This window comes from Polypterus senegalus, chromosome 14, assembly GCF_016835505.1.
Source record: "Polypterus senegalus isolate Bchr_013 chromosome 14, ASM1683550v1, whole genome shotgun sequence".
Lineage (NCBI taxonomy): Eukaryota > Metazoa > Chordata > Cladistia > Polypteriformes > Polypteridae > Polypterus > Polypterus senegalus.
The window spans coordinates 49340414-49367777 of NC_053167.1; the positions used below are offsets into that span (position 1 = coordinate 49340414).

The following is a 27364-nucleotide window of genomic DNA, read 5'->3' on the forward strand; positions in this document are numbered from 1 at the left end:
TCACCTAAACTTATAGAACATTCAGCTTAAGATCTGGTATGCCAGTAAAGTTATAATTGGATTTTGGCCAAAAATGCTATAGTAACAGTTATTCTTATCAGCAATCACTATGTCAAGTGCATGCGCAAACGGCACATCTGAAGGGCTCTACCGACTGTAATTCTGCCGCCACATCTGGAGCTGGCGCTGTGTCTTAATGCCTTTCTCTCTTCTTCACTCTGCAGAGTAGATGATTGATGGCCAGAACATATCTGATGTCTCTTTTGGTGTCAGTCCACCCGGACCTGCCCCTTCTGCCAGATGGTCTAAAAACTGGAAGCTCTGCCATCTTTGCCAGTTATTTGCTTGTTTTTCCTATTTGCTTGATATCCAGTTATATGGGGTTACTGGGGTGGTACCTCAACTCTTTATCATTGTCTTTTGATTATCTTATAATGTATACGAAAATAATGTTTGAAATGGACATTACATAATTAACAAAAAAATGTAACTAATGTTCATTACACAGATCAGGATCTGGCTAACTGTTGTGCTTAATCACAACTCTAACCTATCAGTACAGACTTCAACTGTATGGCACCCAGCTAGAAATTAGTCATTATAGTCACACCCACCTGTAGCGTCTGCTCTTTGAAAAATCTGATGTTGATCTGGTGGAGGGATTTTATTACCCCAGAATCCTCGGAGCAAAAGTAATGCACGTCTTCAGACATGATGCACATTCTTCTGACATGAATACCTCTGCTCGATTTAGTATAAGGGTACAGGCAGAATACATTTTGACAGAAAAACAGATTTCCATAATGGTTCACATAAAATGATTAGAACCACCATAATAATAAAGGAAAGATGGGCACACCACCCATAAGGCAAAAGGCACAATATCAGTGAGATAATGTGTAGGACAGATCCAGATGTAAACTTTAAATTTAAAACCCCTTTTTAATTTATCATTTTCAAATTGCATACATTTTAATATATGACAATGGTGGACAGAATAATTCAGTATTTAACAGTTCACACATTTTCAAATGTCTCAGTATTCAAAGTAACTAAAAACATTGCAGCAAGGAAAAAAATAGAATGATTAAAAATTTTTAGACATTACAGTAATATATTTTTATCCCAGTAAACAGTACAAGTCATGGCTTGAAGAAAAAACGGCAGACAAAGAAGATGACATGGTGCTGGACCAATAGACAAAAAAGGAATCATAATGGGGCTTCCAACTGTTATGACAGTAGCACATAATTACCCCTTAGCAAATCAGTATAATTTTAGGTACACATAAAACATTAACATTACACTAATAATGAAATAATATAATCATAATATCCAAATGACTTAAAACTCAGAAAATAGCAATATTATATAATTACAGAAAGAAACCTGCAAAACTGAAGTATCATAAGAGTATGTAATCTTTTGAATGCTGAGATAGTGCCTAAATATGATTATCCTATAATTTCTAATGTCTGAGAAAAGCTAGCTGTATCTGCCTGCTTTCACACCCTCAAGGCACATGCCAGTATTTCAGCAGGTGTTAATTTAGTGTCAATGTGACATGCTTATGTTTATACACCCAGAAAATCCACAAATTTACACTGAAGACTTTTTCTTTATTTTAACAACTGATGATTAGCCTGTCAAACGAATCACCAGTACATATCTTGTGTAATATTTGTGGACTGGCAACATCAGCTGCCAAAATGAAGTTCTGAAATAAGTGGCACATACTGATCTAAATGGCTGGTACACGTAGTTTCGCATCTGTTTGATTAAGATCTTAATGTACAAGCTAGGTATTTAAAAATGCACCTTTTTAGGAATTTTCAGGGTAGCTTAGAAATCGGTATTTTATGACCCTAAATTGAATATCCTAGGAAAATACTAAAATATACATAAAAAGTCGATGATAATGTACAGTAACAGCATCCTCTTCTTGGTTTTTCTTTGATAAATTTTAACTGAAGAGAAAATCATATTCCTAGAATCAAACTTGCTTGCTTGTTAAACTTTGATAACTACTAGTGGAATCAAAAGCAAGTTATATAAAATATCAGTGTATTTCATATTTGTGAGCAAAGTACTTAACTGTACATCTAGAACAATGAAAAAATACTTAGACTCAAAACAAGAAATAACGTATTAAAGTTATCTAGCACTGTAATATTTTCTGCTAAACTGCAAAAAGAAACGTGGATTTCTCAAAACAAAACTAAACAACATAAAATGAAACTATAAAGGTTTTCTCTGGGAAGTTCACCATATTGTTTAACCTTAGCCAATACAGAGAATTCAGGTTTACAACTGGATTATCTCAGATGCCAAACCATCAATGTGAAGTGGAATCATTTGATTATTTTTGTAAAATTGTTGATAGACAACCTCTCACGTCTTAATGAACAAGCAATCCCCTGGACTCACCTGTTCAGTGATGTACAGCTGTGGGCCATCCGCATAACGCAGAGCAAACTGATCAGAACCCGAAAGAGACCAGCTGTAGGGAAAGCATATATAGGAAAACACTATGTTTTAGTGTTACCAAATAATAATGTTACAAAAGCTTACTGAACTGTTACAGCATTTGACTCCAGGTATTCTTCACCAAACTTTTAGTGGAATAATCTAAGTATTATGGATAGCAGCTACTACTGCCTTGAGGCCACTGATGTTGGAAATAGGACATGTTATAGCTGTGTAATCTTGAGATAAACCCTCCAGTTAAGATTATCTCTGGCAAACAGATCTACGATGAAGATCTGGGCAAAGGGCTATCCACAACTAATCTTCATGAAGGTTCTAATTAAACTGATTAGAACAATGTGCAGAATAGACAGAATACTGGGACCCTAACTTAGAATGTGTGTGCTAGTTACTGATTTGTGGTCAAGAGACAGATATATCTCAGTCAGGCTCAGCCTAAAACAGCTTTGTGGACATGCATGTGTTAAGGATTAAGTGCAGAGTTAATGTTGTGACAGACAACAGTGAAAATATTCCAGATATCCTTACACCCTGACAAGGTAAACATGCTTTTGGGATGTGGATTGTTCTTGAACATGTCAAAAAGAGATATGGCAAAAGAATCACCTAACAGCAAGCTAAGGTTGTAACAGCAGGTTTGAAGAAACTGAAGCTTAAATCAGTCAAGAGAACCAACAATCTTAGTCAAAAAGCAACTTTGCAAAAAGTCAAAGCAAGAACCCTAAATCAGAATTCAAAAAGCAAATAAGCCTTATGGAGTCATGAGTATTTGAAAAAATTAAAAAGTTTTAAGTCATGTGCTGCCATCTTTTCATATTATGGCTTCCATGATTTCAATTTGGTGGAATCCATAAAAAAATCAAAATATAAAAAATAATTATGTGAATGCATTAACTACATGATAGGGAGAAATGGAGTTCCTCATGTAAATCCAGGCAATGAATAGTTAATTAATTTCTATGAAAATAGCAAACGCCACTTTCATACACTGTTGATTCATCATCACTAGGTGATAAGCAAGCCTAGGTGAATGGAACACTTTCTAGACAAATCTGGAAGACCCAAAAAGGCAGTGTGAGGCTGTGCTGGGAACAATAAGAATGTGCATGTGCTCAGAATTCTTTTAATTTCCACCTCCAAAAAAGTGATTCTCCTATATCTTGGAAAAGGTCAGGAATATAGAGCCCGTTTGGACAGCATTAAAAATCTCAGCAGTGCAAGCATCTGGAAGTGGTTGTAGCCAAAAGATTATTGTGTTTATGATGACATATGATATATATGTTATCCATCCATCCATTATCCAACCCGCTATATCATATATATATATATGTTATGGCCTACCAAAAGGTCTAGGGGTATATAAATAGGACGTATACAAGTGAGAGGGAGAGAGGAAGACAAAACACAGAAAAAACTAAAACAACGAAATAAAAACACTCTCCATTTATTGTCAAAAAGAAAAACCTCCACAAAATATGGAGGACGTTACACACAAAACAGAAACAAGGCAGGAGGACAACACTAATTTAGCTATCTAGCTAAATAAAGTTTACACAGCTAAATACACACTATCCACATTTGTCACATAGATGGCTAGCTTACAACAATTACATTTCTTTAATAAGCAATAAGAAACAAAAACCCAAAGCCAGGCCATCCCACCCTAACCCTCCATACTTTGTTCTATGAAACCCAAATCCTTCTCCTCTCACACTCTCTATCTACCCTAAAACCCAAACAAGCTTCTTTTTATAACTTACAGCCCACCCACAACCCAGGTGATTTAATAACATTGGGCAACTCAAATCGTCTAGTCAAGTTGGGGAGCATGCACTGGTACAGTGTGTTGCGGCAGCCACTACACGACGAAACAATGAGAGATCCCTGTTGGCAACCCCCCAGGCAGACGCGCGGTCCAGTCCCACCCTCTGCAAATCACCCTCTATCTGCTGCAGCCAGGTGTTACGTGGGTGACCCCTTGGCCTGGTCCAGCCACTCGGGTCCCCAACAATGAGGATTTTACCAGTCGGATCACCCTCTGGGAAACGCGCCACATGGCCGTAGTGCTGTAACTGACGCTCCCTAACAATGCAGGTAATGTGCCTCATCTGGGACTCCATGAGCAACCGCTTATTCGACACAAAGTCAAACCAATGGTACCCAAGGATTTTCCGGAGAGACACAGTACCAAAGGAGTCCAGTCTTCGTTTCAGGTCACTGGATAGCGTCCATGTCTCACAACCATATAGCAAGACAGGAAGCACCAGGACTCTAAAGACTTGTACTTTCATCCTTTTGCATAGATATCGGGAGTGCCACACACCCCTTTCCAGCAACCTCATGACCTCCCCATGCTCTCCCAATCCGTCTACTGACTTCATAGGAAGAGTAACCAGAGACATGAATGTCACTGCCAAGGTAAGTAAACCTCTCGACAAGGTCAACACTCTCTCCGAAAACAGACACACTGCTGATGGCTGTGCCCAAGAATGAGGTCATTAAAAGCCTGGATCTTCGTTTTTATCTAGGACATTCGCAAGCCCAGACATTCAGACTCCTTGCTCAGTCTCTCGAGCGCCCCGATCAGAGCCTCCATTGACTCCGCGAAGATCATAGCATCATCAGCAAAGTCAAGATCCGTGAATCTTTCTTCACCAATGCTCCACAGTTCTGTTGGTGAAGAAAGATTCAACTCAATAGGTGGGTAATTAATTAAGTCATCTGCACCAAATTGAAGAAAACTAGCCGAGTTTAACAAAAAGATATAGAGTACGTCATAACAGCAACCCAAAGATAACCATGAGTAGTAAGAGAAACTGTCCAGCTGCAGAAGGTGGCCTTCCATGCAATGCTAGCAAGACTTAGAGGTATCAGAAGGCCAAAAAGAAGGCAGCCACAGCAGCACACAAAGTGAAATCTTGTTTTTGGAAGGAGTTTAGTAAGCTTGTGGAGAATGACTTTGACATGACCTTAAGCGATTCTGGCAAATCATGAGAAGTCTAGAAAGGGTAGGTGATATTTTACCCAGGCTTTTCTATGCAAGAATTGGAAAAAAAATATGTCAACTTGGGATATCAGTCAGAAGTGGAAAGAGCACTATAATGAACTACAAAACCCAGTGGAAGCACCTAACTTCCTCCTACAGAATATGACAGAAGCATTTGGGGTTGGGTCATTGTCTGTGAATGAGGTCACTCCAGGGATTAAAAAGACAGGAGTGCACAAGATCCAGCTGGAAATGCTAAAATATCTAGATATTATGTGAAAGTTTTGTCTAACATACTACTTCGAACTGAGGTGGTGGTCTCTGTTTTTAAAAAGAACACAATAGAAATTTTCCCAGTTATCCTCTTTAATAAAAGCCCTGTGTGTGTCCAGGTGTCCGTGTGTGTGTCTGTCTTCTGGTGAAGTGTGCATGCTCGGGGCCGCAATGCACATCGCACGGTGCCCCGCCCATGCGCACGGCACTGTGAACGCACACACACACTGGAAGCTGGGCACACAGTGAATGGCCTAGCCGGGATAAGCAAATAAAAGATATCATTGCTGGGGAGACTGCTGATTAGGTAGTCGTGGCCGCGAACAGAAAATCCGTTGCTGGGGAGACACCACACATACAATAATCAGCTACACGGCAGCACAGATTTAAATACTTGCTGGGGAACTGCACAGTACTTGCTGGGGAGATGACACAGTCACAATTATCAACTGCACGCCACACATTACATCAGTTGCTGGGGACACTCTGCTGATTGTCCACTGTTGTCAGAGAAAATTAAAGTCATATTATGGACATCAAAGCCAGTATTACTGTCAGAGAAAATTACAGGCACACAATACACTGACGCATATAGTATGAAGGAAGGATTTGATTATCATTATTTCATTGAATCAGGTTCATATTTGGACAATGTGTTGTGTTCAAGTTACATTGCGTGTTTGTCAACCGTTATAAAGATAATAGGTTTAATTCAACGAAGTGTTCACTACCCAAATCGGTACTCGTGAATCTAAGATGTTTAACAGGCATTCCCGGTATTAAGCTGTGGATTTGCCTGCGAATATTTAGCGGCAGTGTATCTATGAACTCAATTTAAACTTATGCTTTACACCTTGCTTTCCTATTGATATGTCTACAAAGGCTTGTTCAGCTTCAGAGGGTTGTTCCTTTCTTACTGCATCAATAAATAGCTCGTCTTCCTCTTTATCTGAGACATCACACACTGCATGCACGGGTTTACATTTCCCAGTCCTGCAAACTTTAGCGAAGTGTTTCAATTTACCACATTGTTTCCGCAGTAGCTGCACTTATGAATATGCTTGTATGCTTCACTCATTTCATATTCTTTTGCTGCCTTCTCAATTGTGTAATGTGTTTTTTGTTCAGCGCTCTTTGGAGCTCTTCCTTGTTGTCTGCGTACTGCGTTCACAGTCAGTTCACGTGAGCCGCTCGAAGTACATGCATTGAAGGTTCTCAGCTGTGCTTGTGTCTTCGTGCGATCTTGTGATGTCCACGGCTTTATTTAATGTTAGCTCAGACCCGGCACTTAAAAGTTTCTGTCGCACTTTCGCTGCGACAGAATGTTTGTGTTTGTGCCAAACACTATTCTATCTCTGACCATCTCATCTTTGTCTGCATAAGCACAGTACTTCACCAGCAATTTTAACTCTGTTACAAAGTGATCAAAAGTCTCATTTATACCCTGCATATTCTCATTAAACTTATATCTCGTGAATATCGTATTCGTCTTAGGCATGACAAACGCCTCAAAACGGTTATAGTAAGTTTTCAGTACCTTGGCTTCCTCCTGGGTGAGAGTCCATGTGTTAAAAATGTCTCTTCCTTTTTCCCCAGTCCACAGGAGCAGGTAGCTGCATTTCTCACTCTCGTCTTTGCCATTTAGCGGGCCAGAAAACATCAGCTCCATGTGCTGTCGGAACTTATTCCATTCTCCCGGCAGGTTAAGAGAATCCCAGTCAGTTTGTGGCGAAGGAACTCCAACAAAATCTATGACTGTCCTCTATTCTGACACCATGTCTTGTTTTCACAAATTGTGAAAAATTAAATGATGGTGAGACTTTCTTTTAAACTATGCTTTATTTATTACAGTTCTTACATTCATGGTATCATGCTCTAAATTAACTTCCATAATAGTAACCTTGAGGTCCCCTTTTCTGGTGCCTTTCTGATGACATAGGTGCCTAAACCATGCCTGAAAATAATGCATTTCAATGATATATATCGTAAATACCCGCATATAGGACCTATTTTTTTATCTTAAGAAGTAGGCCTAAAAACCCAGGTGTGTCTTATACATGGATACAGGTTGTCTTTCGGTTTGTACATGTTCAGTTTCTCCCTGTGCATTTCCTGTGCAGCGAGCGAGCGAGCAAGAGAGGGAGAGCGCGAGCGAGCAAGAGAGGGAGAGCGCGCGCAGCAAGAGAGGGAGAGCGAGCAGCAAGAGAGAGAGAGCGAGCGAGCAAGAGAGAGAGAGCGCGAGCGAGCAAGAGAGAGAGAGCGCGAGCGAACAAGAGAGAGAGAGCGCGACACACACACACACAGAGGCGCGCGAGAGAGAGGCACACACACACACAGGCGCGCGCTAGAGAGAGGCACACACAGGCGCCTAAGGCTCGCAAAAGAGAGAGCGAGAGAGGGAGGACTGGATGCATAAGGTAGAAAAGGCTCGTTTTTGTTTTCAGTTCTGTTTACAGTGATCGGTTCATAGTGTGCATTGAGGCAATGTTACTTTTCTTGGTGGTTTATTAAATTACGAATTTTTCAAATGTTCATTTTTTTCCCTGTGCTTAAAACTGATTAAAAAAAAGTGTTTTTAGCGAGCGGTTCCTAGCACTATAGCGCAAACTATTGCAGTGCTAGTTTTCTCTGCTGTTCAAGGTTTTCTCAGTGTTATTCAATGCGTGATGCTCTCGGCGCGTAGATGGGAGCGTCCATTGGACTTTATGATCGTGTGCACATGTGTCAGTGCCTCTCCTTCGCCTTCGATGGCTGTGTGACGGGGACAGAGACGAGTGGTTTGAATCCAATTTGAATTTCAAGGTTTGTTTTCAAGCGACAGTTAGCAGTGCCACAATTTTACCTACCGAGGTATGCCACAGTCCGCGCGTGATTAGCCATTGCCCCCACACTGGTATTTCACACCATTTCAAATGAAAGTATTTTTCAGGTGCAGCGTCACTAATACTGTATCGATTTTGGAGAATGACACGGCGTTTGAAAGCTCATTTTACAATACATCCACCTGTATGCCTTATTGTAACATTTGTAAATTATTTTATTTTGAATTTTCACGTCACCGATACGTCATTTTCGTCATCTAGTATGTTTCTCGCTCTTTGTTGTTGTTCAGAGAGACTCCAGCCTAACACAAACGCATTGATACAATCACTGGTGCTGGCGGCAGCAGCTTTTAATTAGTAACTCAAAATCAGGATGCATCCTATAAACAGGTACGCAGGTTTTTCCATGGTTTTTAGGGTCAAAAATCCACTGCGTCCTATACATGGTATCATCCTATATGCGGGTATTTACAGTAAATATTACAGTGATCACCTCGATAGACATCTCACCACCCAAATCGCTACTCGTGAATCTAAGATGTTTAACAGGCATTCCCGGCATTAACTTTTTGATTTGCCTGCGAATATTTAGCGGCAGCGTGTCTATTTGATTGCTGCTGACCGACGGCCTTATATGGGGGACGCAATATAGGTAGGCAGCCAACTACGTGGGAGACGTGGTGATGGGGGACGCAACTCCGCCTCATACAGCGACCGAGTTGCAGGCTATGGCCGTATATATGTACGTAAGTAGGATTCAGTTATGACCGTTATGCGTAGAATTTCAAAATGAAACCTGCTTACCTTTTGTAAGTAAGCTGTAAGGAATGAGCCTGCCAAATTTCAGCCTTCTACCTACACAGGAAGTTGGAGAATCAGTGATGAGTGAGTGAGTCAGTCAGTCAGTCAGTCAGTGAGGGCTTTGCCTTTAATTAGTATAGATACTATTAAATACTTTAGGGTTATATTCTCCTTACTTACCAAATGAGTTTTGTTTAATTTCATATTAATTACAACTTTTGAGATGTACCGGTCATGCATTATGTGTAACACCTTTTCTAATCTATTCCACTGTTCCTCAATTATATCCACACTTAAAAGCTTATCCTAGTATCTTTTTTAGACTTTGCCACATCTGTTCAATATTTGCCCTACCAAAGTTAAACTTAACAGTTTAAGTCTTTGCATTCATGCTTTTCAAAAACAGAGAATAGTGTTATATTATGGTCTCTTGATTATAACAGTTCAATCATCTCTACACCCTAAATTCTAACTTGGTTATTACAAAATACTAAATCTAGACAGGCTCCTCCAAGTGTTGGTGCATTAACATGCTGGGTTAAAAAGCAGTCACGGACTATGCAAAAAATTCTGCTGTTTTACTCCACTATTTCCAAAGACAGCCCATTTAATATTTGGGTAGTTAAAAGTCTCCCATGACTATAATAGCCTGCTGTAAACTTGCCTTTTTAACATTATTAAAAAGATGTGTACTGAAATTACTGTCTGCATTGGAGGGTCTATAACGCCACTCCTAAAATAAGGCCAATACATAGCTAACATATTTTTAGGTGCAGCAGGTGGTTCCAAGACTCACATTTTTTTTAGCAGTTACATCCAGTCTACTAACTTTGGCTGCCTTTCTGGTAATATACTTGAGTTTCTTTAATTTTGATATCAGATTACTAAACCAGGACTGTTCTGCCACAACTTGTGGAAAGTGACAAGCCACGAGAGGGCTTGAGATTTAGAAAGGTTGGGGAGACTAACATAGTCAAAAAGGCTAGTGAAAGACAACACCAGGAAGTAAAAAAAAAAAAACACAACACTTGGGACAAATCAAAAACACAGAGCTAATTTCAAGGTTAGTAAACTAAACAGATGGTCAGAAAGCAAACACTAACAAAGACCTATCTCTTGCTTTACAGACAACCTTGGATGTCACTATGCCATTGAAGATGTTTTTTATATTATCAGCAAACCTTTAGAAACCAAACTTTTGCATCTTGAAGACAACATCATATAATTATAGTTCCCAAAGAAAAACAAATGGCGTCATGGTAAACACCAAAATGTTACATAAATAAAAATGGTTATTAAATATGAATAAGAAAGTGAAAATAATATAAAAGTTAAATACTCATTACCCAAATCTGCCAAAACCATCTTCAAAAGCAGGAGACAATCTTATCTGTTAGGTGTCACACATGTACATCAGCGGAATATCCTCCTGGCTCATCACAGGTATGCAATACCCCATTGGGGCGAGAGGAGTCACTGTCGCTAACAGCCATGTCTTTTTTTCTCTTCTGCTGCAGTTGGAAGAAGATGCCCCTTGGGGGAAAATAACCCTATTCCTCCTAGCAGCAGTGCTATAAAGGTCAGACACCTAATGATGTTGGTGTCTTATATGGACCTGGACTTAGTCAAAGGGCAGAACACACAGTGACAGACCTGCTCTGAAGAGTTAAAGCCTTTTTCTCCTGGCTAAGAAGGCTGCTTATTTTGTTTTGATTTTTTGCCCTCGAGCACTGAATTTTAATTTGTATATTAGAGAATCAGAAGAGGCATCTACCTTGGCACACTAGTACTTTTTAGACTGTAAATGAAATTATTCACCCATCCACATAAGAAACATACTTTAAAAGTGCCACATATTATAAAAAGGGCAACACAGCTGAAAGTGATGAGACAGACTGTGTGACTGGTGTGCTGAATAACAAACACCTATCCTCACTTATTTTCATATCCATACGTTTACATTTCCACACACTTTTAGCTTAGTTATTTTGTATCTTGTTTTACAATTTTGGAATATAGATTTTACTTATGTTGATTGTTTTGGGTGCGGATTTTTAAGACTTACTCTTGGCATTTATATAGCAGGTGTTATTATTATGGATCATGTAATTACACAGTAGTTTAACTCCACACATTTTTAAATCACACTGCTGCTGATCTGTTTTTAAACAATTAATAAACATGTTTTTAACAATAGAAAGTTTTCTTCTTCCTACATAACCTTGTATCTATGCAATTTAAGGTTTCTTTTCCAACTTTAAAAGTTACAATGGCAACCTACATACTTTGCAGTCATGGGCAAACTTAAAAGATTTAATTGTGGGTCTCAAAGGACCTCTCAGTCTCTGCAATGCCATTCTTGATGAAGAATTTCCAGTAAATGCATGAATAAAAGAATAAAAAAGAATGACAAGCATATTAGACTGTACCATCCATCTATTGGTGGAGGAATCTGACGAAGTGCAACAATTACATATTTTTCATTGTGATATTTTATTAATATATTGATAAGTACTTTTTACCTTTTTAACAATATTATTGGACAATATTCAAATACTTTTTATATAACTAAAATCTGTCCATTTTCAACAACATTCATTATATTGGAAACACAGGCAGTTCAAAAGTTATCTATTTAACATTGCTCCACCTTTTTTAAAAGACACATAGAAATTTCTAATGCTATCCTATTTTATATGAATACTATTCCGAAGTAACTCTTAGTTGCACAAGAAAGGAACATTTTATTTTACACCAATTGCGTGCTAAAAATGGGTTTATATACTATTGAAGGGGGAAAAACACAAAGGTAATGAAAATGTTATGAGAGAAACATTACATTCCATAGCTACTTTGTTGTTTAGACAAGGTTTACAAAAATTTTCTTGATTCAGTTTCAACTTTTAAAAGATATGAATAAAATTCATTAGCATTGTAATAAAAAGGAAATCATTAACATTGCTCCCAAAATAGGCTAATTTTCTCTGAAACATAGTGGGGGAACACTTCAAAGATCCAGCTTCATCAAACTCAACTACTTTGAGACTCAGTACATCTATATCTACAGTATATCAAGAACATACATTATTAATCATTTTGCAGTGTGAAACAAGCTAAAGAGAAAGTCAAATGGCAACAAATAAATCTTCAAGGAAAAAACATAATTATAATATTTAGTCAGTGATTTAATTCTTGGAAAGCAGCATATTTAGTTTTGCTTTGGTAAAATGTGATTAATGCATCAATTGGCATACATTAAAATACAGTATAAAATGCTAAAACTGAACGCTGAAAAAGTGAATATTGTCATTTGACAAAATACACTGACTTTCTGTCTGTCTTCAATATGATCACAGCTGCTTCCCTATCAGGAAATGAAAAATTTAAATGTTTGTCAACAGCCTAGTATAAATCATTTTCTAAAGTGATCTGACTCAAGTTTAATCGTAATATTCAACAATTTATAATCTTTTTGAAAAATTGTGAAAAATTCTCTTTATTTTGGAAGCATGCCATTTTGGTAATGAAACTATTTTACTGGCTCATTGCCGCTTCACTGACAGTTCATCCAAATGATCACAGTGAATTTCTTGTTGCACAGCTGAAGTGATGCATGAATAAATAAAAGTAACAGAATAAAACATCAGATAGATATAGTACACAGTTCAAGGCAGATATGATAAGATTACTGGGAGTTCAGTGACCTGGTAGGGGGAAAAGCTGTCCCTGATGTTTGTTAAGCAAGTGGTTAGGCTCTGGTAGCAATTTCTAGAAGGCAGAAATGAAAAGAGGAGAAGAGTTGGATGGCTGTCATCAAAGATGATAGAGTCATCTCTCCTCAGACATCTGTTTGAGTAAATGGTATGAAGCTATGAAAGGTCAGCCCCAAATTTGTAGAAGCTGTAGGGATAGTCCTTCGGAGGAGTTTGTTATCCTGGCATTTCAGATTCCCTAGCTATACCATGCTGCATACTGTTGGGATATTTTCAGCAGTGCAACATTACAAGCTGATTAGGGTTTTGATATTGACCACAAAACCCTTTAGCCTCCTCAGGAACAAGAGCCTTTGCTGAAACATTATCAGTATACAGATGGTGCTGTCATACTATGAAAGTCAGTTGGTGATACGGACACCCAGGAACCAGAAGTTGCTGCACAGGTGAGCCGTGGATGTGGAGTGGAGTGTGACTGCCTTTATTCTTTCTGAAGTCAACAATAATCTCCTTTGTTTTGTTGAGATTCAGGGAGAGGTTGCTATTATAGTACCTTACCCTCATGTCTTTTACCTCCTGCCTGTAGTAAACCTCATCATTAATGAAATAAGGCCAATCACAGTGGTGTTGCCTGAATTCTTGATGTTGCTGTTGCCCTTATGCTTTGCTACACAGTCATACTGTAGGTAAATAGACTGTGTAGCAGTGGGCACAGAGAGCAGCCTTGAAGAACATTGGAGTTCACAAACAGCATGGAGGAGTTATTTTTGCCTATTTGTCAGGAAGTCAAACACCCAGCCACAGAAGGAGCTGCTCACACCAAGGTGTCCGAGATGTAGTACAAGGTTGGAAAGCACAATATTGTTGAAGGCAGAGCTATAGTCAATGAACAATATCCTGACATAGGTGGTTTCCTTTCCAGATGACCCTGAGCAGTGTGGAGGAGAAGGAAGATGAAATCATCTAGAGATTTGTTATGCTGGTATGTGGTTAACTTGGATCATAACAAATCTCCAGACACTTCATCACCATGGAGGTTAACACAATGGGCCGATAGTCATTCAGGCAAGAAACTGCATATTTCTTTGGCACAAACACAACTGTATTTTTTTTAAAACACTGTGGCACCATGCATAAAGACAGAGACAAGGTGAAGTTGTACACCCGTAAAAGTTGGGTATTGCATACCTTCACAGGATAGCATACTGCCTGGGCTGGAAGCTTTGTAGGGTTTAACCTATTTAAAAGTTTTACACACATTGGCTTCTAAAACCTGCAGAATTTTCCTATTTTTGTTAAGATGGTCCATTACATAACACATTAATTACAATATACTTGGGTAAACAAATTAACTTTCCCTTTCAAAATCATTAACCAATAATTCAGGATCTGCATCAACATGATGATGTAGGGTTCAGGTCCATCATCAGCAACCCTGAATTAGACACAGCAGCTACAGATAATGTATGAATAAATGGAGGTAAAAATGAAAACTGTTTTTGCAGGGACTCAGCTATCATTTTCTGAATTCAAGGTTAGTTTATCATTTCTGTATCTCTGCTCTAATAAGTACAGTACAATGTTGATTGCAATGGGTCACAGTCTATGATAATTATGTGGATAGGAATCCTGAGGAGCAGATAAACCAACAGTCAAATACACTACTTAGAAAAAATTAAGCAAGAGTCATGAACTGTCCTTACCCATCACAGACTTCTCGGATAATTGAAGAAAGGGGCTTTTTCTGAAAGGAAAGAAGAAAGAAAACAGTTGAAGGAAGAAACTTTTTCTATAAAAAAACAAGGACGAAAAAGGTTTACAAGAAAGAAAGCGCCATCATCTGTTGCTAAAAACAATGTCTGAATCTTTCCATTCTTTGCGGCTTTCAAAGCAAACGAAATCCAATTGTCTATCAACCTAGGTACACACGGCAAATTTTGAAAATTATCATAAAGTAAATGAGTGGATGAGGAAGGGGATTTTTTAAAATAACTGGTAAGTACATTAAAGGCAGATTTGCTGTATTATTTAAGTTGCCATACAATTCAAAATATACAGGAAAGTCACATAGATTTGTTGTAAATATGCAGTGAATATGCACAATGGTGTAGCAGGCAGAGTCACTGCTGTAAAAATAGCTTGCCTTAATGCTAAAAGTATGAAAAATAAAATAGGTAAGTTGAAGTTGTAGGTAGCTGAGCATAATTATAATATTAAAGCAATAACAGAAACATGTATAAACAGCAAAGATGGTGATGAGTATAATATGAAGGTACACACTTTCGGGAAGGACAGATAGAACAGAAAAGGAGGGGGCAGCCTTTTGCATCAAACAGAATTTGAATGCATGTCTTATTCAGTTGGATGATGAGTCACATCTTAGTGAGGATTCATCTGGGAAGCATTAGGGAAAGAGGCCTTATTTCAAGAGTGTTATATACACACCCCAATGCAGACAGTAATTCTAATGCACATCATTTTAGTAATATTAAAGAGGAAAGTTTATAGGAGGACATTACAATCAAGGGGGACTTTAACTATCTAAATATTAACTGGATTAACCTTGCAAATAGCAGAGTACAAGTGCAGGCATATTTATAGGCATAATCAGCAACTGTTTTTTAACACACCATGTTAAAACACAGACCCAGGCAGAAGCCTGTCTAGATTTAGCATTTTGTAATAATCATGATAGAATTGAGGGCGTAGAAGTGATTGGACCACTAGGGTCAAGTAACCATAATATAACATAATTCTTAGTGTTATGCAAGAGTGCACATGCAAAGACTAAAACTGTTAAGTTTATGTTTGGTGGGGCAAATATTGAACAGATGCAGCAAAGCCTAAAACCGAAATAAGCTTTTAACTATGGAGATAGCCAAGGAACAGTGGAACAGGTTTAAAAATGTTTTATGCAGGTTAGGTACATCCAAAAAATTGGAATTAGTAGGAAATTTTAAAAAAAGCTCTGCAGTGGGTTAATAAGGTGTGTAAAAAGAAGCTGCATAGAAAATAAACAGGTGCATAAGACTAATAATAACCAATGCAAATTATAGGACATATGAGAGCATGAAGAAAACCATTAAGAAGTATACTAGGGAAGCTAAAAGGCAGTTAGAGAGTAATATTACAGATAAGGCGAAAGATGACCCAAAGAGATTCTTTCATTATTTTAATAGTAAAAGAACAGTCACAGAGGAGGTGAAGCATGTGTGGAATAGTAAAGGGAAATTAAAATAAACAGAGAGTGAAATAGAGAATCTGTGGTGGGCTGGCGCCCTGCCGGGGTTTGTTTCCTGCCTTGCACCCTGTGTTGGCTGGGATTGGCTCCAGCAGACCCACATGACCCTGTAGTTAGGATATAGCGGGTTGGATAATGAATGGATGGATGAAATAGAGTATCTTAACTCCCATTTTTCTGAGGTCTTCACATGTGAGAAAGTGGATATCCTTCTAGTGGTAACAGGGACTACTAAGAAGGTTCCGAGTGATTTGAAAATTGTAGTGGGAGAAGTAATGGTTAGATTAAATAAGTTGGAACCAGGACCAGATAATATTTATCTTCGAGTACTTAAAAAGGTTAATGAGTAAATATATTGTATAAACCTTTGTTGCATATTTTTAGGAAGTCACTACCCTCAGGGGGATATTAGAAAGAACTGGAGAATGGCAAATATTATCATATTATTCCATATTACATAAAAAGAAAAGAAAATATGGCTTTTGGATGAGAAACTGTATTGTCTTTCCGCCACATATACGGTTTAGCAATTTTGGAAAAGCTCAATCGAGACTTAATGTGGCCTTTCTTGAGGAATGGCTTTTTTCTTGCAACCCTCCCATATAAGCCACATCTGTGGAGCATTTGATATGGTTGTGAACACAATGACCACTGTTTGCCAAAAATTCCTGTAACTGCTTCAAAGTTGCCATAAGTCTCTTGGTATCCTCTCTTACCAGTTCCCTCCTTGCTTTTCCATCCAGTTTGGATGGATGGGCTGATTCGGGAAGGGTCCTAGTAGTACCAAACACTTTCCACTTCTTGATTATTGAATTTACTGTGCTCCTAGGAACTAATAAAGCCTTTGAAATTTTTTGTATCCATCTCCTGACTTGTGCCTCTTCACAACTCTATCCCTGAGATCTTTTGACAGTGCCTTCCATTCATGATGATTTGTTTGCTTTCAGTTGAACTTCCAAGTACTGGAATGCTCCAGGAATAGCTGTTTTATGCTGAATTAATCAGAATGATTACATCTGATCACATGTAGAAGCCGATCAGCTTGATCTACAATGGAGAATTTATAAAGTTAACTAATTAACATGCTTTTGCATATGCATGAACTCAGTTTGGAGTGCATATTTTTTTTCCCTTGAGAGAGAACACAGAGAACTGAAAATCAGAGCTTGTTTTTGCTCTCCTATACCATTGCTTGTTTGTTTGCCTTAGCTCCTGTCGTGTAGAGAAGTAAATAATTTTGTTTCCTAGAACAGAAAACAATTATATTTTCGAGAATACCTTTAAAGTAACAAAAAAAAATCACAGAATTGTTTTTTTTTTTTAAAAAAAGGGAAAATGTCATATCTTCATAATAAGGGTCCTCAGTTATTTGGAATTGGCTTGGTTTCAGAGTTTCTGACTTAAGAAATAATAATCTACAAATTATATTGTCATGCTGTGGTGTCTAAAGGTGGAACCATCACTAATCTTTTTAAACACCTGAAAAACACTTGTGTGTGTGAATATGAAAAAGCTGCTAAGCCCATAACAGCCAGTGCAGCAGCAGTGCTCGGCTCAAAACATCAAAGAGCGCAACATACAAATAGTTATCAATCAAAATGTAGCCCAGGGGCACCAAGACCCAGGAGTATTTTAAATGGGGAATGTGCCAGCTATTTAAGGCCAGGTGGTAGCATGGTGGAGAAACAGTTGGAGTGGGACTGAATGATCCTTTGCTACTTACTGGTGTTGGGTGGCAAATTTTTAATGTTTTAATTTTTGTTAGATCATTGTAGATTGTTTGATTAATTTTGTTAAATGTGTTTAAATTTATTTAAGGGGAACACATAACTGTATTTATCAATAGCACCTGAAGACCCTGACCGAATGTCTTACATGTGTTTAAGAATGGATGAGTAGTAATTTTCTCAAACTAAATAAAGAGAAAATAAAAGTCTTAGTTATTGGAAAAAATGGATATAGTCAGGGTATTAGAAATGAACTTGATCCATTAGGCATAAAAGGCAACACAGAGGTAAAGAATTTCGGGTTAATTATTGTTTCTGACCTAAATTTTAAATCACATATTAATCAGATTACCAGGACATCATTTTGTTCACTTAAGGAATAAAGCAAAAGTTAGACCCCTTATAACTCTACAAGATCCTGAAAAGTTAGTTCATGCTTTTGTTTTAGTCGATTAAATGACTGTAACACAGTCCTCTCAGGACTACCCAAAAAAAACATTAATCAATTGCAACTAGTGCAGAATGCAGCTGCCAGAATCTTAACTAGGAAAAAAAAATCTGAGCACATCTCTCCAGTTTTGATGTAACTACATTGGTTACCCGTGCCATTTAGAATTGACTTTAAAAATACTGCTAACCGTTTACAAAGCCTTAAATAAGCTAGTTCCATCCTGTATTTTGGAATGCCTGTCACCTTACACTCCAAGTCGTAACCTTAATCTTCGAATGAGTGTCTGCTTACTGTATAATTCCAAGAGCTAAACTTAAAAAAAGTGGTGAGGTAGACTTCTGCTGTTATGCACATAAAATCCAGAATATTTTACCAATAGAAATTTGCCAGGCTAATATGGAGGAGCATTTTAAATAACTCCTAAAAACGCATTATTTTAACATGGCTTTGTCATGCCTACATTTTAGTGCATCTCTGTCAAGCTATATGTGCATTGAATTATCATTTTAATCATGGCTTCACAATCCGCACTAAGATCTACTTACATTGCTGTTGTTTTTCTGGTTTTCTGTGATGGCGACCAGCCCCACCACCACCTGATCAAAACATCATGCAGTCACTACATTGATGGATTGAAGGCCAGATGTCCACATGCCCATCATCATCTAATTCTTGCATGTGAAGCATGAAAGCTATAAGGATTGACTTAGATAACTTGTTAGGTTTAATGTCTAGTGGGTGCCGGGTGGTCTCTTGGCCTTTGGACCCTAGCAAATTGTTTTTTTTTTACTCTTGTCCATCTGGAGTGTTTGTTTTTTTTTGTTATTTTTAAAGATACAGTATATAAATATTAAAGGAAGTGTAATAAAGAAAACAGAAACATACATCATTATGAAAGCCATCCTATATCATTACTGACACAGCAATTCCATGAGGATACTAAACAAAACTCACAGTAGAGTAAGAGACTGGTAAACCACACTCACCTGATCAATCTCAATTAGCTGGGCATTAGCGCCTGGCCATTCGATAGCCACTTTCACAATGTCAGATGGAGGCGGCATCACTGTGATTTACAAAGCGACCAAGAGATTGGGGAGAGGTTTCACCCAAAAAAAACTACCTGCAGAGGCAACAATAACAAGAATATATTAACTAACAATACAACACACACTTTCCCTTCTGAGATGTTTTTTCATCCAATGTGATAGGAACTAGGAATGTTCCTGAAATTACTGCAAATGATCAAAATTTTCTTTCCTTTTTGGTTTTCAAAAAGCTTTGGTGCTATTCAATACAAATTTAAACAATAGTTAGCCAAAAGTAATATGGAGATGCACAAAGGAATGTTAAAAATCATTTGAATAATTGATAAACAATTCACAAAACATATTTGTTTTCTGGTTACACACATCTTTTAAAATGGCACTTGTTCCTTCCTTTTACCATCAATGCAACTATCCACACAGGGTGGAGTCGTGGTAGCGCCGCTGCCTCGCAGTAAAGAGATCATGGGTTAATGTCCAGGGTTCTCCCTGTGTGGGGAGTGCTTTGAGTAGTGAGAAAAGTGCTATATAAATGTAAAGAAATTACTTTTACTATTATTATTACAGATAAAGGAGGGCATAAATGTAAGTATAAATAGTTTTACTATTATTATTACACTGAAAGGATGGCATAAATGTAAGTATAAATACTTGTGATAATTCAATCCTTTTTTTTAATAAACTAAACTTGATAGATGATTATTTGTTTTCAAGAAATACAGATATAGTATAACAAACAATAAAATCCCCCAAACATGCATAAGAGTAATAAGAGTGCAGCCACAGTGAAGCATTATAAAGGCATATTGCTGTGGGTATACAGATTACCAATTAGTGCTTCAAAACACACTTCTGTTGAATGATTTGTTGGGTAAAAGTACATAATGAAAGTGTGTAATGGAGAGGATGTGCAGTAATATTCATAATGGCCATTAGTTTTGCCCTCTTTCTCTCTTCTGCTTCTAACCCTAGCAAGTCCAGAGTACATCCCATAACTGAGCATGCCTTCTTAATTAGTTCATCTATGCCAGTGTATCCTGAGAAACGTATATGTATGCAACTGCACCAAGGTTATTATAGTTAAGGAAAACTAAAATTAAAACTGAAACTGCTATTAAAAAAATATTTTCATAAACTGAAATAAAATAATGAACAAACCTGAAATGAAAAACTAAAACTAAATGAAAATATAGAAGTAGATGGAAAGACTAACTGAAATAATATAATAATTACTAAAAATATATTTAATTTTCATTTCTTAATGAATATTCTTACCATTAGTCTTTAACTCTTGCAACTTTTAACTCTAAAACAGAAAGTAATCCACTACAAGCCGCACACATATATTCATCCAGTGAACAGCGGCTGGTCGCGGAGGATGGGTGTTCACACAGCATTTGCGGTGACAGAACAAGCTGACTACGGGCGCATTAAGCGTGTGAAATAGAAAGCGATTTACTGCACCGCCTTTCTTTGCGCTTGTTGTATATCAAGATGTAATTTAAACGCCTGAAATCATAATGTGCTGGTCAACAAAACCTTTACCGTATGGACATAAAAATCATAAATAACGTTTCAGTTTATTTCTCAGGTGCCTGCATTTTGTTGACAGTAATTCACCTGCCACTTCGCACGGTAGAAATCCTTTCTGAAAATAAAGCAGCACTGATTGAGAGACTGTCTAGGTCATCATACAAGATCAGCATATTGTTGCTGACCAATCACTTCTGCTTTAAAAAAGTCATTTAACAACGAAGCGATACAAGCATTGTAAAATTCCTGAGTTTGCAATGTTTCTACTGAACTACAAGTAGGTAGGTGAAGAGAGTCTGCCAACTGCTGAAAACTAAACATACTAATGTGTTTTTGTACTTATCCTATATTTATTAATTTATCTTTTTTTTAGTTTATATTCACTGCTCAAAATACCTGATATTGTGAAAGTAATCCAGTAACAGAATTATGTTTTAAAATATTTGTCCCCCTTTTTTCAATTTCTCTTTCTCAAAATAGATAGTTGAAATATCATATTCTTTTTGTTCTTAACATCAGCCATATCATACATACTGCATACCAGGGATTTTTCCTGCCTTGCATCCAAACCTGCTGGGGTAGGCTCCAGGTTTCCTGCCATCCTGCTCTGGATAAATAAATAGGTTTAGATAATGTATATATTGTTCTTATGTCTCAGTTGCTGTCCCTTCATTTTCTGGCTGTCCACACTCTTATTACCTGCTCTTACTCTGCTCATTAAGGATTTACTGTTCTTATAATGGGCTATTCAAGTCTCACTACCCTAACCTTGACACTAAATGCTTGTTTTTCTTGGTTTCCCTTAATATAGCTAAGTGGGGTCTGCACACTGATTCAAGCCTACGACCCCTGTTCTTCCTAAGCCCCCGTGATTTTCATGATCACACCTGTTAGAACAGAATAGAATCTGTTTCCTGATTTTTGATATCTTTTCAGGCTTGCAGGAGGCAAACATTCTGTCAAAAAATGGTATGTGCCTCTGTGGAATCAGACATTCTTCAATGCAATATTGAAGGCATGAACTATAAGGACATTGTCTTGGAGCAGGAAATGTTGCATGGTATAGATATTTAGAGTAAAAAAACCCTCAAACCTTAAAATTCACCTAAATTTAATTACAATTTGTCCCATTCTGGTCAATAGAAGGAAAAAAAGTTAAAAAGTGCCAAAAATCATCGCACAGTTGTTCAGCACAAATGACACAGAAAATATTTTTTTAAATTATAAAATTGTATAAAATTGTTCATATTCGGAATCTGGTTTTGATAATGCTTGTTTTTACTAGACAAAAACAAAACCAGACAGTAAATGATGTAGTGTAGTAAGCTTCCACTAACATTAAACTCATTCAAATCTGTTAAGTGTACAGTTGTGTCTGATTGTGACACAAAAATAAACTCCATAGTAGCTCTTTAGCCATACCATAATTACTAAAACTAAAACTGAAACTAATAAGATATAAAAATAAAATAGAAATGTCTTTGTGAAATAAAAACTAAATAAAAACTAAAACTACACGATGAAAGAAAAATAAAACTAAACTGAATTTCCAAGTAAGGTTAGTAAAAATATAGAAATAAAAACTAATATAAAACAGCAAAACTATAATAACCATGAACTGCACTCAATTCAGATTAACCTAAGTCACCAGCTAACCACATCTTTGGAATGTGGGCAGAAATTGGAGCAGTAAGAGAAAACCCATATAAACACATAAACATGCAAACTTCACACATACACTGACTAGGTGAGGAATCCAAATGTGGAGTTAGATCACTTCTAAAAGTCTGAGCAGAAGCATAGCACACTGCAAGCATGCATTACATCTTGGGAGCTATGGAGAAATGTTTCAAACAAAATGTAAGGACACTATATAAATAATATGTAAAAATAAAATAAATTAATTGTGAAATGTGACGGTAAATAACCAAATTAAAAATTAATCATGAATAATCAAAAGTGTCATTAAATACAGTAAATGTTTTTTTATTACTTATTTCTTTATGTGTTTATTTAAATCATATCTTACATCTAAGCGCAACCTTTGACACCATTGACCACTTTTTTGTCATAGGCTAGAAAATTACTTTGGGCCCTCACATCAATTTCAGTATGTACCAAAGTGTACTGACATTACTTTGTCCTTTATACAGTATTCAGAAGTTAAATATGATGTTTCACAGCTTAGTTGCGGTGACTTTCTCTTTTGATTATTGTTATTGAGCTTTTTTGTGATTTACTGGATTTTTTTAAACCTGAACTCTGTTTTTAACTTTCTATTCTGGATTTTTTTTCTTTTGTATTCTGAATGTTTTTCCCTTGTGTTGGCTTCACTATTTCAGGCATTTTCAGATGTGCCTTTTGTGCTCGTTGAAGCTTCACTGTTCAACAGAGCACTTTCTGAAAATAAATCTTTTATTTGTAAAGTTACTTTGCTACTCTTTTTGTGTGACTAGCTGGGGTTGGCAGTTTCCCCCTCTAGTAGGCATTTTGAGTATTTTTCTGGACTTTATGCTTTGAAACTCTCTAGGCCATAACAGACAAATTATTTCTCACTAGTTTCTTTATACTAATAATCAATCAATCAATCAATCCATAAATTCTAAACTCATTTGCTCTAAATGTTAGGAAATTAAGGTGCTTTCTAAATAAACAGGATTCTGAGAAATTAATTCATACATTTATTTCTAGTAGGATTGACTACTGCAGTAAGGTGTTCACTGGATGTTCAAACTGTTCTTTATACAGCCTCCAGTTAATTAAAAATGCTGCTGCAAGAATTATCACAAGAACAAGAAAATACAAACATATAACTCCAGTTCTTAAATCCTTACACTGGCTCCCGGTTAAGTTTAGGGCAGATTTCTAAATCCTCCTTTTAACATATAAAGCATCAAATGGCCATAGTCCGGGTTACTCGTCTAAACTTATCATGACTTACAAACCAGAGCACACATTAATATCTCAAGATGCCGGTCGGCTTATGATTCCAAGGATTAATAAAATAACAGTGAGAGGTTGAGCTTTTAGTTACAGGGCCCCTAAACTGCAGAATGGTCTGCCTGCTACAATAAGAGTTGCCCCTTCGGTCTCAGCTTTTAAATCCCGGCTGAAGACTCACTACTTCAGTATGGCATATCATGACTAGAGCTGCTGATTTACTGTACAGACTGCATCTCTGTTGTCTGTCATTAGCACTAAAACATAAGTAACATGATAGTTATAATTTGATACTAACTCTCACCTACTCTGTTTCTCTTCTCGGTACTCAAATGTGGCACTTGGTGCCATGGCCCACCTGCCAAGTTGTTGTGTGCTTATGGTAAAGTCATCCCTGATGGAGGATCGCTGGAATCATGGGAAAGAGAGGTCGTTTCATCGGGTTGGCCGGCCCAGCACTTTTCAGTTTCAGCTGTGTAATGGCCAAATGGGGGAGGCAGCTTGATGGATGAGGTCTCCAGGACTATAAACAAATCCAAATCATATTATGTGATGTCATCCATTGTTAAATTCTGCTACGTACTTCTAAATAATGTTATTTTTGTACTGTACTGAGGATTTGTTCTGTTGTGTTCTGTGTATTGTATTGTATTGACCCCCTTCCTTTTGATACCAACTGCACGCCCAACCTACCTGGAAAGGGGTCTCTCTTAGAGCTGCCTTTCACGAGGTTTCTTCCATTTTTTCCCTACTGGAGCTTTTTTTGGGAGTTGTTCCTTGTCTTCTTAGAGAGTCAAGGCTGGGGGGGCTGTCAAAAGACAGGGTCTGTTAAAGCCCATTGCGGCACTCCTTGTGTGATTTTGGGCTATACAAAAATAAATTGTATTGTATTGTATTGTATTTACTTCACTGCAGGTTTGTCAGTACACATGGCCTATACTGGCAGCATCGGGTACAAACCCGAAGGCAATTCTGGATGTTCTGCATGTTCCCGTGTTCTTGATGAACTCATTTTCAAATAACAGTCGCAATTCAATTCCCTTCATAATTTAAACACTTCAGTCATGTCTTCTTTTAATCTTCTTTTGCTTAAACTTAAAAGGTTCAGCTATTTTAATTTTTACACATAGTTCATCCCCTGTAGCCCTGGAATCAGCCTAGTCACTCTTGTCTGGACATTTCCAATGCTGCTATGTCATTTTTGTAGCCTGGAGTCCAAAACTGTACACAGTACTCAAGATGAGGCCTCACTAATGCATTATACAGCTTGAGCATAAACTCCTTGGACTTGTACAGGCACTCTGCACATCTTGTTATTTAATATAACATTCTGGTTGCATTCTTAATGGCTTCTGAACAATGTCTGGCAGTTGACAGTGTCGAATACACTACAACTCCTAAATCCTTCACATAAGGTGTACTTTTGATTTTCAGACTTCACATTGTGTATTCAAAACTAATTTTTTACTTCCTACATGTAATACTTTACATTTACTTACATTAAATTACATCTACCACAAATCTGCCCAAGCATGTATGCTGTTCAACTCTTCCTGTGATGAACTCAATGGATTCTAGATTATTTGCTAATCCACCTAGCTGGATATCATCTGCAAACTTAACCAGCTTGTTACTTGAATTATTTTCCATATCATTTGCATTTATTAAAAATAATAGTGACTCTAGCACTTTCCCCTGTGGAACACTACTCTAAACATCGGCCAATTCTGATAGGGTTACTCACACCAAAACCTCCTGATTCCTGCGTGTGAGCCCATTTTGTACCCATCTACAAATTAACACTCTGAGCTCATAGTTTTAGCTTCATGCCCAACCTCTTATGTGGCACTTTATCAAATGCTTTTTCAAAGTCAAGATAAATAATATCATATGATCCACTTTGATCATATCCTTTTGTTGCTTCCTCATAGAATTCCAGCATGTTCGTAAAACATGACCTCCCTCTTCTGAACCCATGCTGACTGTCCAGTATATGTTCTATTTCCGGCGCCGCATCCGAGTGGCAGCCTTTCCAGCAGCTCCATATATGACTTTATCTTTTTACCTTTTTATCTCTATTTTTCTCTATTTCACTGATCACTTCTACCACTTTCTTTTATGTGGAATTGCTCCCTGGACACTTTTTACTATTTTACTATTTGACATGGATTTTACACTCCGAGAATCGCCTATTCAAGTATTCAGCTTAAAGCACTGAGAAGAAATGCTTATGCCGGTGTGGTTCCTTATTTACCTGACGAGGTAAGTAGTTGATATCGGGGCAGTCGAGCTGGCGCAAAGATAAAAGATAAGATTAAATCGAGACAACTTGAGAGAAAATGGCGTTATAAACCGTCGGTGCCTTCTGTGATCCTGGGAAATGTAAACTCACTACCAAATAAGATCGACGAACTGGCTGTGCTGGTGAAAAATGTCAGAACCTACAGAGAATGCAGCTTGCTGTGTTTTAGTGAAACGTGGCTAACGTCTATCATCCCAGATGCTAACGTGGAGCTACCCGGGTTTAGCACAGTTAGAGCGGACAGAGACGCAAGTACCTGTGGAAAGAAGAAAGGAGGAGGACTCGCTCTCTATGTCAATACAAAGTGGTGCAACTCAGGACATGTAAACGTTAAAATCTCCACTTGCTGCAGGGACATCGAACTGTTGGCCGTAAGTCTGCCCCTATTACTTGCCCAGAGAGTTTGGACACGTGATTGTTGTTATTGTTTACATCACTCCTCAAGCGAACGGGGAGATGGCGAGTGACATCATCCATTCGCAGTTGCTAAGTTACAAACGCAGCACCCTGAGGCACTTGTGCTAATCGCTGGAGACTTTAACCATGTAACGCTGGACAAAACATTACCTGCCTTCTCCCAGTATGTGGATTGTAACACTCGGGGAAACAGGACTATCGACCTACTGTATGCAAGCGTTAAAGACGCGTACAGCGCCACACCGCTGCCTGCGCTTGGGAAAGCAGATCATAACCTGGTTCTGCTTCAGCCTCAATACAAACCAAGAGTGAGGGCTACCTACAACTACACGCTCATTCAGGAAGTGGTCCCTGAGGCAGAGCAGGCTCTGAGAGACTGCTTTGGAACTACAGACTGGGATATATTGCTTGGGTCACATAGTGAGAACATTGAAGAGGCTGTTGAATGCACAACTGATTACATCAACTTCTGTATGGACATTGTAGTTCCAGTAAGAACAGTATGCTGCTATGCTAACAACAAGCCATGGATTACAAGTGACATCAAGGGCCTTTTGAACCAGAAGAAAAGGGCTTTTAAAGGTGGTGATCAGCATGAGCTCAAGGCGTGCAGAAGGAACTCCGA

General features: G+C 37.8%; 1 protein-coding gene across 6 annotated transcripts in view; it reads right to left on the reverse strand.

Moving 5' to 3' along the window:
- elmo2 (engulfment and cell motility 2) overlaps positions 1-27364 on the reverse strand; it is a 155867-nt gene that overhangs the window by 83582 nt on the left and 44921 nt on the right. For 5 of the 6 annotated variants that reach the window (XM_039776595.1, XM_039776593.1, XM_039776596.1 and 2 more), the window contains 3 exons: positions 19488-19624; positions 14786-14826; positions 2428-2500 (listed from right to left, as the gene is read on the reverse strand). In XM_039776595.1, coding sequence (XP_039632529.1) covers positions 2428-2500; positions 14786-14826; positions 19488-19565 — 192 coding nt within the window. In that variant the 5' untranslated portion in view covers positions 19566-19624. Of the gene's footprint in view, positions 1-2427; positions 2501-14785; positions 14827-19487; positions 19625-27364 lie in introns of those variants that run through there. The other variant, XM_039776597.1, reaches the window with a different exon arrangement.